The sequence below is a fragment of the Danio rerio genome, chromosome 8, assembly GCF_052040795.2.
Source record: "Danio rerio strain M-AB ecotype USA chromosome 8, GRCz13ab, whole genome shotgun sequence".
In the NCBI taxonomy this organism is placed as follows: domain Eukaryota; kingdom Metazoa; phylum Chordata; class Actinopteri; order Cypriniformes; family Danionidae; genus Danio; species Danio rerio.
The window spans coordinates 10,074,857-10,092,475 of NC_141028.1; the positions used below are offsets into that span (position 1 = coordinate 10,074,857).

At 33.3% G+C, this 17,619-nt stretch overlaps 1 protein-coding gene and 1 long non-coding RNA gene across 6 annotated transcripts in view; one reads left to right on the forward strand and one right to left on the reverse strand.

Annotated features, from left to right (window-relative positions):
* plxnb3 (plexin B3) overlaps positions 1-17,619 on the forward strand; it is a 192,456-nt gene that overhangs the window by 154,408 nt on the left and 20,429 nt on the right. For all 5 annotated transcript variants that reach the window (XR_015497540.1, XM_087264222.1, XM_087264224.1 and 2 more), the window contains exons 18-22: positions 1,997-2,230; positions 9,954-10,112; positions 10,658-10,806; positions 11,780-11,880; positions 13,872-14,089. Coding sequence is in view for 4 of the 5 variants with exons in the window: in XM_087264222.1 (XP_087120348.1) it covers positions 1,997-2,230; positions 9,954-10,112; positions 10,658-10,806; positions 11,780-11,880; positions 13,872-14,089 (861 nt within the window). In the remaining variant the exon portion in view is untranslated. The remainder of the gene's footprint in view (positions 1-1,996; positions 2,231-9,953; positions 10,113-10,657; positions 10,807-11,779; positions 11,881-13,871; positions 14,090-17,619) is intronic.
* Positions 3,258-7,031, reverse strand: LOC147842567 (uncharacterized). Its single transcript, XR_015497572.1, has 6 exons — positions 6,752-7,031; positions 6,394-6,449; positions 5,784-5,843; positions 4,940-5,054; positions 4,564-4,675; positions 3,258-3,491 (listed from the first exon to the last, which is right to left on the reverse strand). It is a non-coding gene; the product is annotated as an uncharacterized LOC147842567 (long non-coding RNA).

The following is a 17,619-nucleotide window of genomic DNA, read 5'->3' on the forward strand; positions in this document are numbered from 1 at the left end:
AGTGTGTACAAATATAAAATCTATAAGCATTTTGTAGACGAGTAAACAAACTTAATGTAAAATATGTAAAATGTTCTTAAAACAAGCAAAATAATTTAAAAACAAAAACATTATTTTAATTACCCTATCGGCAGATTATTTTTGCTTGTTTTAGAGATAAACTCACTTAATTTTGCTTTAATTAATCATTTTTGGAAACAAATCTAGGTTTTACTTTAATGCATTTTTCACATTTCAGAAAAGTCTTATGGACAAAAAGTATTTCTGAAAGCAAAACAATATCTTTACCTTTCTGTATTTATTACATCTAAGAAAACTTATGGACAGATTTTAACATGGATTTTAAGGATTTAAAAAGTTCTTAAATTAGAGCAGGAAAGTCTTAAATTCATATAATCATGGCATTCATTTAATTTTAACATAATTTTTTTACAAATGTAAAGTTTAGAGACGTACCACTATTTAATATTATAATATTTATAATATTGTAATTTCCCAATAAGAATAAGTTTAAACCTGATTAAAATCATTTATGAGAGTATTAAACTGGTAAACATCTTAATTTCGAAAATGTAAAATTAAACTGGAAAATTGTGTCTACAAGTATTCTATGTTTATGTTAAGAGGAGTTGTAATTTAAGAAGAGCTGTGTTTATAGTAACAGGTTTGACAACAATTTCAGAGAATTATTGATGTAGTTTGTTTCTTTAGTTACACTGTAAAAAAATATCTGGTTATCAACAGTTTTTGTTGTGTTTTCTGTTCATTTACGGTTATGATTAGCATTATGGGATGTTGATCTCCGCTCTGTAGACTTTTGGTGTTGAAAATTCAACTCTACAGTTTAACAAAGTGACTTTTATTGACATTTTAATATGCATAATGTAATAAAATAATATGTAGAGAAATAAGTCTGTTAAATAACAGAAAATGCACTTCCAGTTTATTACAATGTTTTTCCATTGTAATGTACAACACCAACCAAGACAATAAATCACTTTAAACTATTAAAAATGTTAATAAACGTCACTTTTTCCAGCTTTTCAAGGTTAAAAGTTGTTGGAAGAATGATCAAAGTACCATAATCCAATTCAAAAGCATAAATACATGGAGGAAAATAAAAAGCAGTACATCTCTAAACTTTATTTAATATTATAATATTTTTAATATTGTATAAGTTAAAACCTGATCTAAAATCAGTCATAAGAATATCAAACTTGTAAACATTTGAATTAATAAAATAAAAAAATTAAACTGGAAAATTGTGTCTCCAAGTATTCAATATTTATGTTAGGAAGAGTTGCATTTTAAAAAGAGCTGTATTTATAATAACAGGTTTGACAACCATTTCAGAGAATTATTGATGGAATTTGGAAAGTATTGCTATATTATTTTACCATTTGGGTTTTTCCCCCCAAATTATGGAATGTTGATCTCCGCTCTGTAGACTTTTGGAGTTGAAAATTCAACTCTACAGTTTAACAAAGTGACTTTTATTGACATTTTAGCAGTTAATATGCATAATATAATATATAAAGAAATAATATGTAGAGAAATAAGTTTGTAAAATAACAGAAATGCACTGCAAGTTTATTGCAATGCTTTTGTATTGTAATATAGAACACCGACCCAGACAATAGATCACTTTAAACTATTAAAAATGTTAATAAACGTCACTTTTTCCAGCTTTTCAAGGTTAAAAGTTGTTGGAAGAACGATCAAAGTCCCATTTTCCAATTCAAAAGCATAAATAAACGGGGAAAAATAAAAACATGAATCACAAAATACTGAAAACTGCTGATTTATGGATAGTTTTTTACAGTGTGGTCTTATTAAGGTCTTTAAAATTACCCTCTTAAAACCTGCAGAAACCATCGAAAATGCTTCTTGGTTTAAGTTTCAGATGTTTGGACTAAAAAACAAGACAAAGATGTTCATTATTAAAAGCATTTTATTTTACAGCATAGTGCTTATGTTTCTTTCTTGGTGTCTTCAGAGCCAAAGTTGCTCTAATGTGACCTCAGAGCAGATGATTTGCAAGAGCCCGGAGGTGACGCCCAACTCTAGGGTGATTCGAGTGTGGTTTGAGATGGACAATGTGCACATTGACTTCAGCAGCATCAAGAACAAGCCGTTCACGTACCATCCAAACCCAGACCTGTTCCCGCTCAACAGCGAGTCTCGAGGAACAGCCATCAGATTCAAGCCCGGAGGAGTGCTGGCTGTAGAGGTGACCTTTAAACACCTTCTTTAAGGATGCAGTATTTTATTGCTTTCTTAGCTATTTAGGATCCATTATTTGATTTCAGTCTCACCATTTGGTTTGGTTTGTTTTACTTTTTATTAAACTCTAGTTGGTATTTTCAGTTCTTTGAATGAAACTAATTTCACTATTGTAAAGGATTGTATCACTGTTTCATCTGATTGTAGTGCTAGTCCACTACGGAGCCCTAGCGAGAAGCATGACAGGAGACAGATGAAGATTGTTCAATGTTTTATCCCTTCAGAATGTGGCACTTTAAATCCTCAAGTATTTTAAAGTTCTCAAATTAAGAGAGGCGGTAAAATATGTGGTTTGATCTGAAACAAACTAATAAAATTTTAGAATCTGTATGTATATATTAACACAAATATTCATCTTAAATTAACATAAATATATAAAAGATGACCCGATAGGCATAGATATTCACATTAGATGTCACCTACCCTGTTGTTGTCTATTGGAAGAAATGCATCAATAGAGCCGCCATTTTAGTACAGGGTAGCGCTCCTTTGAAATGAATGTAGGACCAAGGTGCAGTGGAGCACTGGCCATCCAGAGCCAGAGATATATACACACACTGTAAACGATTTCTTGTTAAATTAACAGTAAGTTACTGGCAACAATTATCCAGTAGCTGCTGTATTTCATAAAACAGTAACATTACTGTAATACTAATTACATTAGTATTACATTTACTGTAAAATGTAATACATCATTTTACTGTTGTTGATTTTTACTGTAACACCAATTACAGTAGTGATACACATACTGCAAAACTGAAAACAGTATTTTATTGTACATTTTTACCATGAAGAACTACGGTATTTTAACGTTACTTTCATTATTACTGTATAGTATTTTACAGTTATTAAATGTTATTTTATTTTATTTAATAGTGCTACTTTATAATGGGTAAAAAAAGTTCAAAAATTGCACAAGTGTTATTTTAACTGTTCAAGAAATACAAGAAAAATAAAGAAACTGAAACTTTAACTTCACAATAAAGGTTTATTGTGTAAACCATGCTAAAACAGTAGCAATTATTCAATATAACAAAGCAACAGAACCCTAATAAACAATTGATCATTAAAACCAGTCAACAATTAATGCATCAAAAATTATTAAAAATTTTAAAAACAGGTGAAAATACTGCTACAAGACAGGAAATGATGAAGGCCAAATGATGTGGAAAGGGACAGTGAAAAAGGGCAGCAGCATGATGATGATCCTGCAAAAATGACAAGCAAAATCAATCACTGAAGTAAAAACTAATCATCCCTCAAACCATTTAATTCATTCAGAAACGAAACACTGCACTGCAGTTTATATATATATATATATATATATATATATATATATATATATATATATATATATATATATATATATATATATATATATATATATATATATAAAACAGTTTTTTTATTGTTTTTGTTGGTGAAATACAGTTTGTTGTCAATTCACAATTACACTAACGTTAATGGGGAAAAGATCAGCGGGCATTGTTCTTGAAGATCGCTAGTCAGGTGTCCACACAGGTGTGTAAAAAATAAAGTCTCATCTTAACTTAATGTCCGACTCTGTATAGCTCGAATATCTGATTCCATGATCACACTACTAGTGCTTCCACGGATTTAAGAGGGGTGAACACAGTTCATTCTGACTTTAAAAGGCTACATATTTAAAATAAAATAAATAAAACAATCTAATTTAACGTGACTAATGTTAATTAAATACTTTAAGGCTTTGAACACGTATAAATCCACTTCTAACTTACAGACAAGATTGCGTTAGAGAACATGAAAGCTGTGGGTGATTTTTAAAATAATGCTAATGAGTTACTGATATTTGGTTTGCATAAAACAAAGTAATCACTAAGCATTCATTTTTGGCAAAATCTGCAGAGAGGCTCAGCGACACGAGGAAATGTGTTAAAGTTGAGTAGAGAACTAAACAGCAGTCTAGCCTACTTCATGAAATGTTTGTGGTAATATTCTGCTGTCAATTCGTATTACTGTATTTTAATATGCAGCAGTGATGGCATGTCAGCGAGACAAATAAACATTTTATCGAGTCATTTCATACAATTTTTTTTTAATTTTTTTTTTATACAAACCCTCTAGTGACATTTCCTCAAACTAAATCATCATGACGTTACTGTGCACAGCATCAGTAAAACGTTGAGAATAATTTAAATACTTAATTTTTTAAAACAGTCACTGCTGATTAGAAACTAACATTAAAGCTAAGCTTACAGAAATCCTGTATGCATGACAATATAAAGATGTATTACTCACTGATGTCGAAGCACTTCCAGGTCATCAGAGATGTAGACAGGACAGAATATGTGCCATCAAATGAGCTCTTGTGCAGCCTTTGTTGGACATCCAGGTAGTATGTTCACCCACACTGTAAGAAACAAAAACAGAAACAATTTATTAAAATGTGAGGGATAGTAAACATGTTTGGTCTACAGAGAGAAGAAAATGTTTAATTTAAGCATTGATCCTAATGAATCTGTTTCTCAACTACATTTAACCTTATCACGGAAACAGCATTTTTGAGCTTTTAGACCAGGGGTGCACAACCTTGTTTGCTTTAAATTAGAATTAAAACAATAAATCTCTATGTCAAATAAAATACTTCAGATCTAAATAAAGCAGGTGCTTTTACCTAAAGGTTCCTTCCCTCCAGTTAGTTTGGCTGCAAATCCCTCCACATCTGTGCTTTATTCGGTTCTTGTCTTAAGAGTAACTGGTGTCACATTCCAGGTTCATCACAATCTGGGCTAGAAAGACAATATGGCAAAAGACAAGACATATAACAATAAGTCTCAGAATAAAATATTTAAAAGGATAGTTTACTTTTTTGCCACCATTACTCCATGTGTTTTAAATCCGTTTAAATTTCTGTTAAACACTAAAGCAGATATTTTGAAGAATGTTAGTAACCAGTAACTATTGACATCCATATTTGAACCAAATTTCTTTAAAAAATACGAGTTTGTGTTCAACGGAACAAATTAAATGTATAACTATTTTGAAACAAGTGGAGGATGCCAAAGATGCTATTATTTTCATTTTGGGGTGAACTGTCCCTTCAATTCAAGTGTCAAGCAATAGTCATAAAAACTGATGTGTCGCTTGAGGAAAACTAAATCAAGTACTTTCTTTGAACAAGCAGAATCATTATGCCATTGTATTCAGTGATTCTCTTTTACATTTTCCCACTATAAAACGATAGCTTCACCATGCAATCTATGTTTACACAAAAATGAATAGCATAAAATAACATATTGAACTAAACTTACAGTTTCCAGGCTGTTTGAAAAAAAAAAAACACATACGCCCAGTAAAATTGCTAATAAACACAAAGACAACAGTTATAGAAAAAAAAATTTTATCTTAAGAACTGCTGGAAGAAGAAAAAGAGGTTGTACATGAAACTCCTTACAACAAATCTGTGAACAACTTGACATTTAAAAATCTAATCAAAATGAGGAAGACATCAACATTACCTTGAATAATCAAGTGAGGAGAGATTGGTAGCATCAGTTTTTCAACATCAATTACTGTAGCTGAAAAACAGATAAATATAATAAGAGTAAAATAAGACTTAACATTAATCTAAATCTATGGTACAACCATACCAATCTGTATGGGGTTAAAATACATTTGTACACAAATCATTTCCTGACCCCATCAATTTCTCTTAGAATAGGATGGATATATATATATATATATATATATATATATATATATATATATATATATATATATATATATATATATATATATATATAGTGATAATGACTTTGGCTTATATCTGTGTACTCAGAACGTACACTCACTTCAGGTACACCTGAACACCAAAAATTAAATGTACAATTAATGACACACTATACATCAAGCTCATTAACATTATTGAGAAATAGACAATTAATATGTATTTTGTCAATATTAACGTTAGCTTAAAATAATTCAACTGCATTTAATTTTCAGCTCCATTTAATAAAACAGTTAAGACTCATTTCATTATGAGTTTAGTTTAAATAACTAACTTACAGTTGAAAAATTTTACCATAATGATAGCTTAGTCATAATGACTATGTGAAGACCAGAGCTTACCTTAACGGTAAACGTTTAACTTTTCATGGTGACTTCGCCTTCATCTCAGTGTTGTGCTGAAATAGAGAATTCATTAATGCAGTTACAATAAGTTAAAGTTATGTTTTTTCAGGTAACTTAACGTATGGTCAAAAACTCACTCAAGATAAACTCACTGTATCTAATACCTCGCAAACACTACAATGACCGCCTGGCGTTTGTTATTTCTTGTTTAAAATACCGTTTGTTAACGGATAGCGTCACATACGAACCTACAACTAATGTCACTTGGTTAATTCTTTTAAATTACACACACAATACACAGAAATACTTATAAAACAATCCATTAACGGACAGAATTTGACTTTAAAACACTTACCGAGGATGAATTCGCTGGATGAAAGACGACAGGTGAATTTCAAATTAGGAGAGCCGTTGCCTGCATGTCGAGTCGTGTCCGTTCGGTTCTATGAATCGGCTCCTTAGTGAACAGTAAAGAATCGAATCCGCCTAAAACCGATTCCTTTTTGTATATGATTCATTACTATTTCGTTATACTGCTTGGCCACACGCATTTATACACTAATTATACACTAATTGCATATTGCTGAATGTGCTTGTGAACACGTGTGATCAAATAATTCCCGAGCAAACGGTTCAATTCGGTTCAATACGATTCAGAGTTGCTCGAGTGCTGAACCGAACCAGTGCAAACGTGATATTGATTACAATATAGTAACATTGTTTTTTATTCACTTTACCAGCGAAATTATTACATATATCTGACCTTGACAATAAGAATAAAGTTCGTTTGAAGTGTTTTGAGAATTATATATAAATATATTTTTTTTCTCCCAGAATTCATTTCACATCTACAAGCAAATGGTAATGGTGGATGAGAAAGCCCAGCTAATATTATAAATATTGCGTTTAATATGTCACGAAATGAAATTTTAACAGTGTTTCATGCGAGAATGTAGTTCTTGCAAACTCAAATCTGTGGTTTATTTATAGATATCATGTGTAAATTTTAAGCGTGCTTTGCCGATAGCGGAGATTCTGACCTCCAGGGTGTCCATCATCACTCATGTATCCGGCGAAACGAGGTTATAATCGGCTAGACATGTGAGACTTGCCCCGGTCTTAGATGGCTCTATAATGAATGTGTTATAAAATTTAGTTTTAACCGTTTTTCATGCGGGAATGTAGTTGTTTTTAACTCAAGTCTGTGGTTTATTTATAGAGATGGTGGTTATTTTAAAATATTGTTTTGAAAATGCGGAGATATGTGACCTCCATGGTGATGACGGGTGCCCTAACCTCATGAATCCGTTTAAAGCAGGCTGGTCATTATGACATTTAAGCTGACTTTGGTTTCATGATGAATCAATTACTTTTGTTCCAGTTTACGTTTTGGTTAAGCACAAAGTTATGTTGATTAAAAATGATTTAATATTTTCATGTTAACCTTATAAAATTAAGGTGCAGTACACCCAAAAATGGAAAACCAGGGGACAGTTTTATGCACTGAACAGTCTGAAGAAACTGGTTATTTTATTTTTCTTCACAAAATACTTTGTCAAAAAATAAAATAAACATAATAATAATAATATAAAGTGTGTGTAGAGTTTTTCATGGTCATTTGCAGTACTGTATTTAGATGCACAGTAACTGATTTTTTCCCAAAATTCATTGTAAAATCTGCAGTAGCATACTGTTAATCATGTTCACAGTATGGAAATGTTGAGAATACATTATCATGCTGTGAAAACAGCAATATATACAGTAACACACTGTACACAGCTTATACAGTAAACAACTGTTGAGAAATGCAACTGTTGAGAAACCGTGAAAACAACAGAAATCGTTTACAGTGCACATATATGCATATATGTATGATCGGGGGAGTTTTCCCGGTGGTCAGTATGCAAATATTCTTTTAAGTTCAAGTTCATTTATTTATAAAGCACATTTAAAAGCAGTCACAAGACTGATCAAAGTGCTGTACATAAGTAAAGATAAAAAAAAATAATATAAAAACATAGAAATAAAGCAAGCAAAACGTCTGTAAAAATGTAAAAAAAATAAAATTAGCGGTAAAATGAACTATTAAAATAATCTTCAAAAGTCAAGCTAAAAAGGTAGGTTTTAAGACGTGATTTAAGAATGGATGAAGATGGAGCCATTCTGATCTCAAGGGGCAAGGTGTTCCACAACCGAGGACCTGCCACAGAGAAAGCTCTGTCCCCTCTACGTTTCAGCCTAGAAAAATAACATAAATTACATGGCACATGGTTAAATTACATCTACATTGATGGATACGTGACCGCACGGGCATTGCTAACAAAGAGTGTGTGTTTGTGTGCATGGAAATGTATTATCCTCCCTCCCTGTTAAATTTGATCTAATCCGTGTCCTGATACTTGCCCCCTCTGCGGCTTACACTTCTAAATCTAACTGAGGGAGTGATTCGTTTGTGAATGAATCCCCGTTTTGTACGACTCATTCACTTAGCCGACAATAATACAAGTTTCTAGCACTGCAGCATCTTGTTGTCATAATTCTTTTGCATTGTTTGCTGATTTTATTCAACAAAACTAGCATAAGCCTAGAATTTAGTGCAAGTTGATGCTACTTTGCCTTATGGTGAATGCAGTAGGTGACTTTCATCATCATTAACGTTACTTGTTGAGTACAAAAGTTCATAACAAACAAAAACGTGAAAAAAACGAAATCTTACCTATGAAATGTTCTGCCTTTGTGCTTTGTTTTCTTTGTTTGCTTGTTACTACACTCGTACACAGTGCTAAAGTCCAGCATCTTCACATTGGCTTTGGTCCTTGACTAGTGCGGTTGAATGACTTTTTCCTGGGAGGACTGTACAAATGTGGCAGCACTGTTAATGCATGCTCAGGGTCTGTATCTATGCGATATCTAGTGTATATATCTATGCCCGATAGGCGCTAAATATAGAAGCAGGAAACACCCAAGGGTCATTCTTTCACATTCTCTAAACTCCAATACGAACTAATAATATCAGCCATGCCACAGCAAGTTTACTATGCAGAAGACCTACTGGAACACGCATGGACCCAAGATTCTCATAGAAATCAGTCAAGTTTGGTGAAGGAAAAATCATGGTTTGGGGTTACATTCAGTTTGAGGGTGACAAACCACAGAAGAGGGCAAATTCTTCAGCAGGACAGCGCTCCTTCTCATACTTCAGCCTCCACATCAAAGTTCCTGAAAGCAAAGAAGGTCAATGTGATCCTAGATTGGCCAGCCCAGTCACCAGACATGAACATTATTGAGCATGTCTGGGGTAAGATGAAGGAGAAGGCATTGAAGATGAATCCAAAGAATTTTGATGAATTCTGGGAGGCCTGCAAGAACTCTTTTCTTCATTAATAAGTTGTTTAATTTATAGCAGAGATTTAGTTAGTGGTCAATTTATTTCAAGTGACCTTAAGTAAGCATTGAATAAAAAATGTCAGCTTTATTTCAGTGAATGCATATGTTTCTTATATTTTAGCAGCTGTAATGTGCTTGATGTGCATTGAGTGTGTGTTTTGTGTCTTTAGGGTAAAGGACTGATGTTGGCTATGAGTAAAGAGGAGGTTCAGGCCTGGCTGGGGAATCAAGAGTGTGACGTCAAGACTCTGGACAACACACACCTGTACTGCGAACCACCTGATGTCCAGCCTCTCGCTCTGGACGACAGTAACTTACCCACACTAAAGGTCAGTCTACGTTCAGTGTCGTCCTTGGGTGTTTCATTGTGTGTTTTTTAAGTTTATATGTAACAAGAAGGATGTTTTATGTTGCTGCTGTCATTAAATACAGTTTGCGTGTAAGTTTTAGATTAGACAAACAAACTGCACTTCAGTTTTTCTGTCTACACGGAAAGTGAAATAATGCACAAAATGGCTAAATCACTGCCAGTCAGATCATAATTATCGGCCACACTTTATCTTGATGGTTCGTTTGTTGACCATTGAGTTAGTAGTGAACTTGACATGTACTTCCAAAGTTTCTTGTAGTCAGTTAAAAGTCTGCTGAAGCAGCAGTATCAACAGATATTAAGCAGACAGTCTACTAATACTCAAATGGACTATTAAAGTAAAGTGTTACATAATTATCCAGCTTGGTTTTGTAATGTTTTTCCACAAGGATTTAAAAACAGAAGGACTTTATTAGTCAGTATTAACTTTACTGTCGTCCAACTTCTTTAGAAACACCAACAACACAGTAACACTGTTAAACGCTGTTTGTGTGTGTGACTCAGGTGTTGATGGGCGGCCTGGCGTTTGACCTGGGCCCAGTGCAGTATGACAGTGACCTGCACTCACCAGTTCCTCTGGCAGCTCAGATCGGCCTGGCAGCAGGAGCGGCGGTCGTCGTCCTCATCGTCTTGGTCATCATCCTCATGTACAGGTACAGCGAAGCAGATGAAGCATTCAGAAAGCAGGGTTCCCACACTTCTTGAAAGTACTTGTATTTTAGATATATGTATTCAAGGCGGGCGAGGTAGTGGTGCAGTAGGTAGTGCTGTCGCCTCATAGCAAGAAGGTCGCTGGTTCGAGCCTCGCCTCAGTTGGCGTTTCTGTGTGGAGTTTGCATGTACTCCCTGCGTTCGCGTGGGTTTCCTCCGGGTGCTCCGGTTTCCCCCCACAGTCCAAAGACATGCGGTAATTACAAGACAGGTGAATTGGATAGGCTAAATTGTCCGTAGTGTATGAGTGTGTGTGTGTGAATGTGTGTGTGGATGTTTCCAAGAGATGGGTTGTGGCTGGAAGGGTATCCACTGCATAAAAACTTGCTGGATAAGTTGGTGGTTCATTCCGCTGTGGCGACCCCGGATTAATAAAGGGACTAAGCCGACAAGAAAATGAATGAATGAATGTATTCAAGGCCTGGAAAGTACTTAAAAACTAACATATGTTCTTGAAAGTGCTGGAATTGAAAGTTTCTGATGTTATTTTAATAATTGTATTGATCTTAACTCAAAAACTGAATGAAAAAAAATTCTTCTGAAAAATTCTTAATTTAAAAAATTTAAATCCCAAATTTAAATCTTGCATAAGAACTTTGATACATAATGCACATTTGATCAATATTTCAGAGACTGCATTTGAATATTACCAGTATTGAATTCAAAGAACATGACTGTTTATCATTACTGTGATCATTTTTATGTAAATATTAAGTGTAAGTGATATGTTAAGTACTGTAAGAGCTTTCATGGATTGCAATACATATGCTGGGATATGAAGTATAAAGGTGCTTGATTTAAAATGAATGGTCCTTTAAAAAGTCCTTGAATCTGCTGTTGATGAAATGGTGGAGAAAGAGTTCTTATAGAGGGAGGAGCTGTAAACTGTGTTTCTCTCTCTCTGTGTTTGTAAAGGAGGAAGAGTAAACAGGCGCTGAGAGACTATAAGAAGGTGCTGGTGCAGCTGGAGACACTGGAGATTAATGTCGGAGATCAGTGCAGGAAAGAGTTCACTGGTATGGATGCTTTTACTTGTATAACATATATGGGTGGGACTCTTTAAAAACTGAGGAGATTCCCCCTAAATGTGTAAAGCTTTGTGTACCCAGAAAAGTGCTAAATACAGTTTTAGTCACAAACATTCGCCCTCCCTTTTTTCCCCAAATAATGATCAACAGAGAAAGATAAAATTCTCTCAATTGATGTTTAACAGAGCAGAAATTTCCCAGTCACTGTATTTCCGATAATATTTTTTCTTCTGGAGAAAGTCTTATTTGTTTTATTTCAGCGAGAATAAAAGCAGTTTTTAATATTTTAAAAGCATTTTAAGGTCAATATTATTAGCCCCTTTAAGCTATAAATTCTTTCAATATTCTACAAACAAACTGTTATACAATGACTTGCATAGTTAACCTAAGCCTTTAAATGTCTCGTTAAGCTGAATACTAATATCCTAAAAATGTCAAGTAAAATATTATTTACTGTCATCATGGCAAAGATAAAATAAATATGTTATTAGAGATTAATTATTAAAACTATTAAAAATGTGTTGAAAAATATTTTTGTTAAACAGAAATTGGGGAAAAAATATACAGGCGGGCTAATAATTCAGGATTCATCTGTAAATGTATGAAACTATTATTAATGTTGTTTATTAATATTATTACTTCCCAATCTGATCATATCTGATCATGGTTCACTTTCAAAACAATTATAGAATGTAGAAAGGATAATGTATGTTTTTGTGCGTGCGTGCGTGAGTGTGTGTATATAGTTAAAGTTAGGATTATTAGCACCCCTAAAGTTTTCGCCTCACTGTTTATTTTTTCCCCCAATTTCTGTTTAATAGAGCGATTTTTTTTTTTTTTTTCCCAACACATTTCTAAACATAATAGTTTTAAAAACTCATTTTTAATAGCTGACTTATTTGGTCTTTGCCATGATGACAGTAACAAACATAATATCTAGTCAAATATTATTTATAGTTGTTGTAGTGATGGTTTGTTATGTAGACCATCCAAAAAAATATAGCTTAAAGGGGCTAATAATTTTTAATTTTCTTAAAATGGTTTTAAAAAAATTAAAACTGCTTTTATTCTAGCCGAAATAAAGCAAATAAGAAAAAAAAAATTATTATCAGACATACTGTGAAAATTTCCTTGCATTAAACATCATTTAGGAAATATTAAAAAAAGGGAAAAAATCAAAGGGGTCTAATAATATATATATATATATATATATATATATATATATATATATATATATATATATATATATATATATATATATATATATATATATATATATATATATATATTTTTTTTTTTTTTTTTCAATTATTAACATTATTATTTCCAATTAATATTTTTAATCATCTTTCCAACTTTACATTTGAACCAAAATTGGAGTCTCTATACTTTTGATTGTGATTGGAATCTATGTAGGACTGTACTGCCATCTTAAGAATGGTTAATTATTTTAACAAATTTATTTTCACTATGGACTAAATGTAACATCGAAACGCCAGATGACAAAGAGCAATTAAAAAGAACGAATAGTTTTTATTTCCAAAAAGAGAGCATTCAGTTTTTATTTGTTTACAACTTTTTAACAAAAAAAGATCTTCAAAGCAAAAATTGTTATTATAAAAATGATATTTTCTAATTATTTTAGAATTTCTTCACCTTTTCCTTCACAACCATCACAATATAATTTAAATATAGAATTTTGAGAATCAATTCAGAATCACAAGAAAAAAAATTTCTTGCAGCGGTTCATTCTGCTGTGGCAAACTCTGATAAATCAGAGACTAAGCTGAAGGAATGAATGAACATAAAAAAGATGAATAAATACCATAATAAAACAAACTAATTGTTTGTTCATGTTAATAAATACATTAACTAAAGAACTATTGTTTTAAAGTGTTGCCAAATAGAGACTAACTTATAATATGATTAAAACTATGCATCACGTGCATCATTAAACTAACTATCCCCCTATTCTGCAGACCTGATGACGGAGATGATGGATTTGAGCAGTGACGTCGGTGGTCCTGGGATCCCCTTTCTGGATTATCGCACATACGCAGAACGTGTTTTCTTCCCCGGCCAGAAGGGGGCGCCTCTGAGTCAGAACCTGGATTTACCCGACTCTCGCAGGCAGACAGTGGAGCAGGGCCTTTCTCAGCTCAACAACCTGCTCAACAACAGACTCTTCCTCATACGGGTCAGTTCAGTGCCTTTGTTTGTGCCATCGGTTCAGCTTTAGGAAAAGAAAAGAAAGCTGAGTGTAATTACAGTGTTGATGCCGCTAGCGTATTTAGCATGTCAGTGGCTGCTTTTGGCGCTGTTATTTCACCTCATAGAGTAAACAAAAGAAAGCATCATTTTTGCAGTTGGACGCCTTTTTAAACTCAGAGAGGGGTTTGTGTTGTTTTTTTATTATTTTTGAAGCCGTATTTGTTCTTGATTTTTTTCATTTATTTATTTATTTTAATGGCGATTCTGATTTATCTAAATTAAGCCATTTAATATTTCTTTCTCTTTTTTTTAACCTTCTACCGTATGGTGTTGCCATATGGCAACATGTTTATAATGTTCATTTCCCTGCCACTGTTTCTTTAAAACCATCATTCAAATTTTTTTGTTGAAAAGAGAAGACCTTAGTTTAGCCAATGATGTGCTTTAGTTAAGTCACATGACATCCAGTGTTTTTCTGTGGCGTGATTTCTGACAGACTGGCATTTATTGTGAGTAGTTGCTAAATGCAAATGTAAACGTCAATGAAAACAAAGGATCAAATGATGTCAGATCCACAAAAAATCGGAAACATCACCTCCAGTAAAGTATGTTGACTCAAAATTTTTTTTATTAAATTAGTTTTTATAAATCGATCAGATTACATGTTGTCAAATGACAACACTGTTCAATAGTGGAACGTGCAATATTACAATTAGCTTGCTAGCAAGGTCAGCTGTGAACTTTTAAGTTGTAACAATAACAAGATGAATGCTAGTAGAATAATGTTGATTAGTCATATGTTAATGGAATTTGCATTATGGATAAAATCAAATTTGAATGGCAATACTTTTGATTAGAAATAAATACAGGGAACAGTGTATTAGTGAGCACCACCATGTTCTATGGTAAGCGGAGGAAGAAAAGGACAGAACTGGCTCTTCCTGCAGATGAAAGTGAGGATCAGATGGGTTTTAGTGATTATGGGAAGATGTAGATTGGACATTTGATTTGATGCAGACAGTTCAGGTAAGTTAGCTCAGAGGCAGATACGACAAGCCTAGTATAGTACAATATATAAACATTGTAAGCTAGTAGCTATTATTCTGATGCATCTGGATATATTAAATTTGTTATTTATTTGCTATAATATTTACTGGAGAAAATATTTATATGTACTTTATGTTGTATACATGATAATACTATATTATGATTGTTTTAAATAATTATTCATTCAATTTCTTTTCGGCTTAGTCCCTTTATTAATCTGGGGTCACCACAGCGAAATGAACCGCCAACCCATCCAGCACATGCTTTACACAGCGGATGCCCTTCCAGCCGCAACCCATCACTGGGAAACCCATACACAGTCTTTCGCAAACATACATACACTATGGACAATTTAGCCTACCCAATTGACCTGTACTGCATGTCTTTGGACTGTGGGGGAAACCGGAGCACTCAGAGGAAATTTTTTTTTTTTATAGATTTATCATAATGCGTGCAGTAGAGGATTAAGCTGAGAAATAAGAGTATTTGTGTTTATTACTTTATACTGAATATAAATTTCTAAATACTTTATACTTTTTTTAGCCAACTATAAACTTCTGGTGAACGGTTTATGTGATTGTTTTTAATATCATTAGGTTCATTTTACCGCATTGCTGTTGTAATGTAATTAAAATGTAATCAATTAAATAGACTTGAGCATTTATTTAGTTCAAGTGTAAAATGAAATAAAAGACCATGTAAACGCAAGCGCTTTCAGTAGCAGCAGGCTAGCACAGAATCTCCATTAAAAATACTGTGGTAAAATAAATTGTCATATTTTAAAGACATGGTGAGGAAAAATGGAATTCAATGCAGTTCTTCTTGTCTGGTCTGAGACCCACTTTATATCGCATATTAATCAGGCAGTGAAGATCACTTATTTTTAAAGAAATCAGATCTTTATCATGGCCATTTTGTAATTATGCGACAGTTATCTCATATATCATACTCAGAAATGTGGTCTTTTATATGTAATCACCACCACAGCGGAATAAACCGCTAATTTATCCAGCACATTTTTTTACGCAGCGGATGCCCTTCCAGCTGCAACCCATCTCTGGGAAACATCCATCCACACACACTCATTCACACACACACACACACACACATATACACTACGGACAATTTAGCCTACCCAATTCACCTGTACCACATATCTTTAGAATGTGGGGGAAACTGGAGCACCCGGAGGAAACCCACGTGAACGCAGGGAGAACATGCAAACTCCGCACAGAAATGCCGAGGCCCGAACCAGCGACCAAGCGACCTTCTTACTGTAAGGCGACAGCACTACCTACTGCGCCACTGCGTTGCCTTAATAAAATTTAATTAGTCTTAATATGAAACAATAGATATTGTATTTTGTCCATACGTCTCAATATATTAGGGGTGTAACAGATCACGGTTGATTCGTATGGATCACAACCCATGGTTCGGAACACACGTGATCCATTGATTAATTCATTTTTTAACTTGTAAATTAATTCTAAATTTGTAACGATCACACAGAAAGCATCTCTCGCGTCATTCAAATGAAAGCATTTAGGCTTTCCTGTGAAATATAATGATGACAAAAGAAGTCGTGGTGGGTTATTTTCGAGATGTGGTGGGTTTCATTAAAGGTGTTTTCTGTCACTACTTGTTTAGCCTGCATTGATGCATTTAGTGTAAAGCGGCACGATTAATCATTAAAAGATCGGGACCTCAACACCCACGCAACATAAATGATGGTGATTTGCATATGTTTATTAATCCTTCCAATCCCTACATTCAAATCTGAAAACGCAAAAATCAAGAAAGAAATTGAGTCTTAAGTCTTTTAAGTTAGTTATGACGTTAGAAACAGGCAGAAGTACTGGGAAAACAGTTATTAGTTTAGATAAAACCACTGATGTTTATGGTAAAGATTAAAAGCTCCATCAGATGCATTTAACTGGACGCTCGAAAAAAGTTGTATGTAGCAATTATGCTATTTAATCCATCAAATATATGCCACTGAAAATTTCTTCAGAAATTATCAACTAGCAATGAAAAATGTTAATAAGTTTTATGAGTAAATAACTGAAAATGAGACTCAGATTAAAAATGGGTTGTACAGATTATAATAGATTTCTACATTTAGACTGATCAACAACACTGGTAGTATCAGTGAATATTTTATAGTTTATTTTTATTCAGCTGATTTTTTCATTATCTTATTTTTAATAAAATTACAGGTTGTAAGATCTCAAAAACAAGATCTTATATAATCCAATTCTCATAAAGAGCGTTCAACTTTTCACTAGACAATAAACTGAGCTGCACAAGCTTATCTAATTAATCAATCTCTTAATAAAGAGAAAATTAGAACACAGCAACCGCAATAAAACTAAACGAAGCAAACAAGTGAACAGGCCGGCCGACACAAGTGAGGAGACTGGCTGTGAGCCAAGTGCTCCTGAAGAATAGCGCAAGTGCAAGGCTTTTATA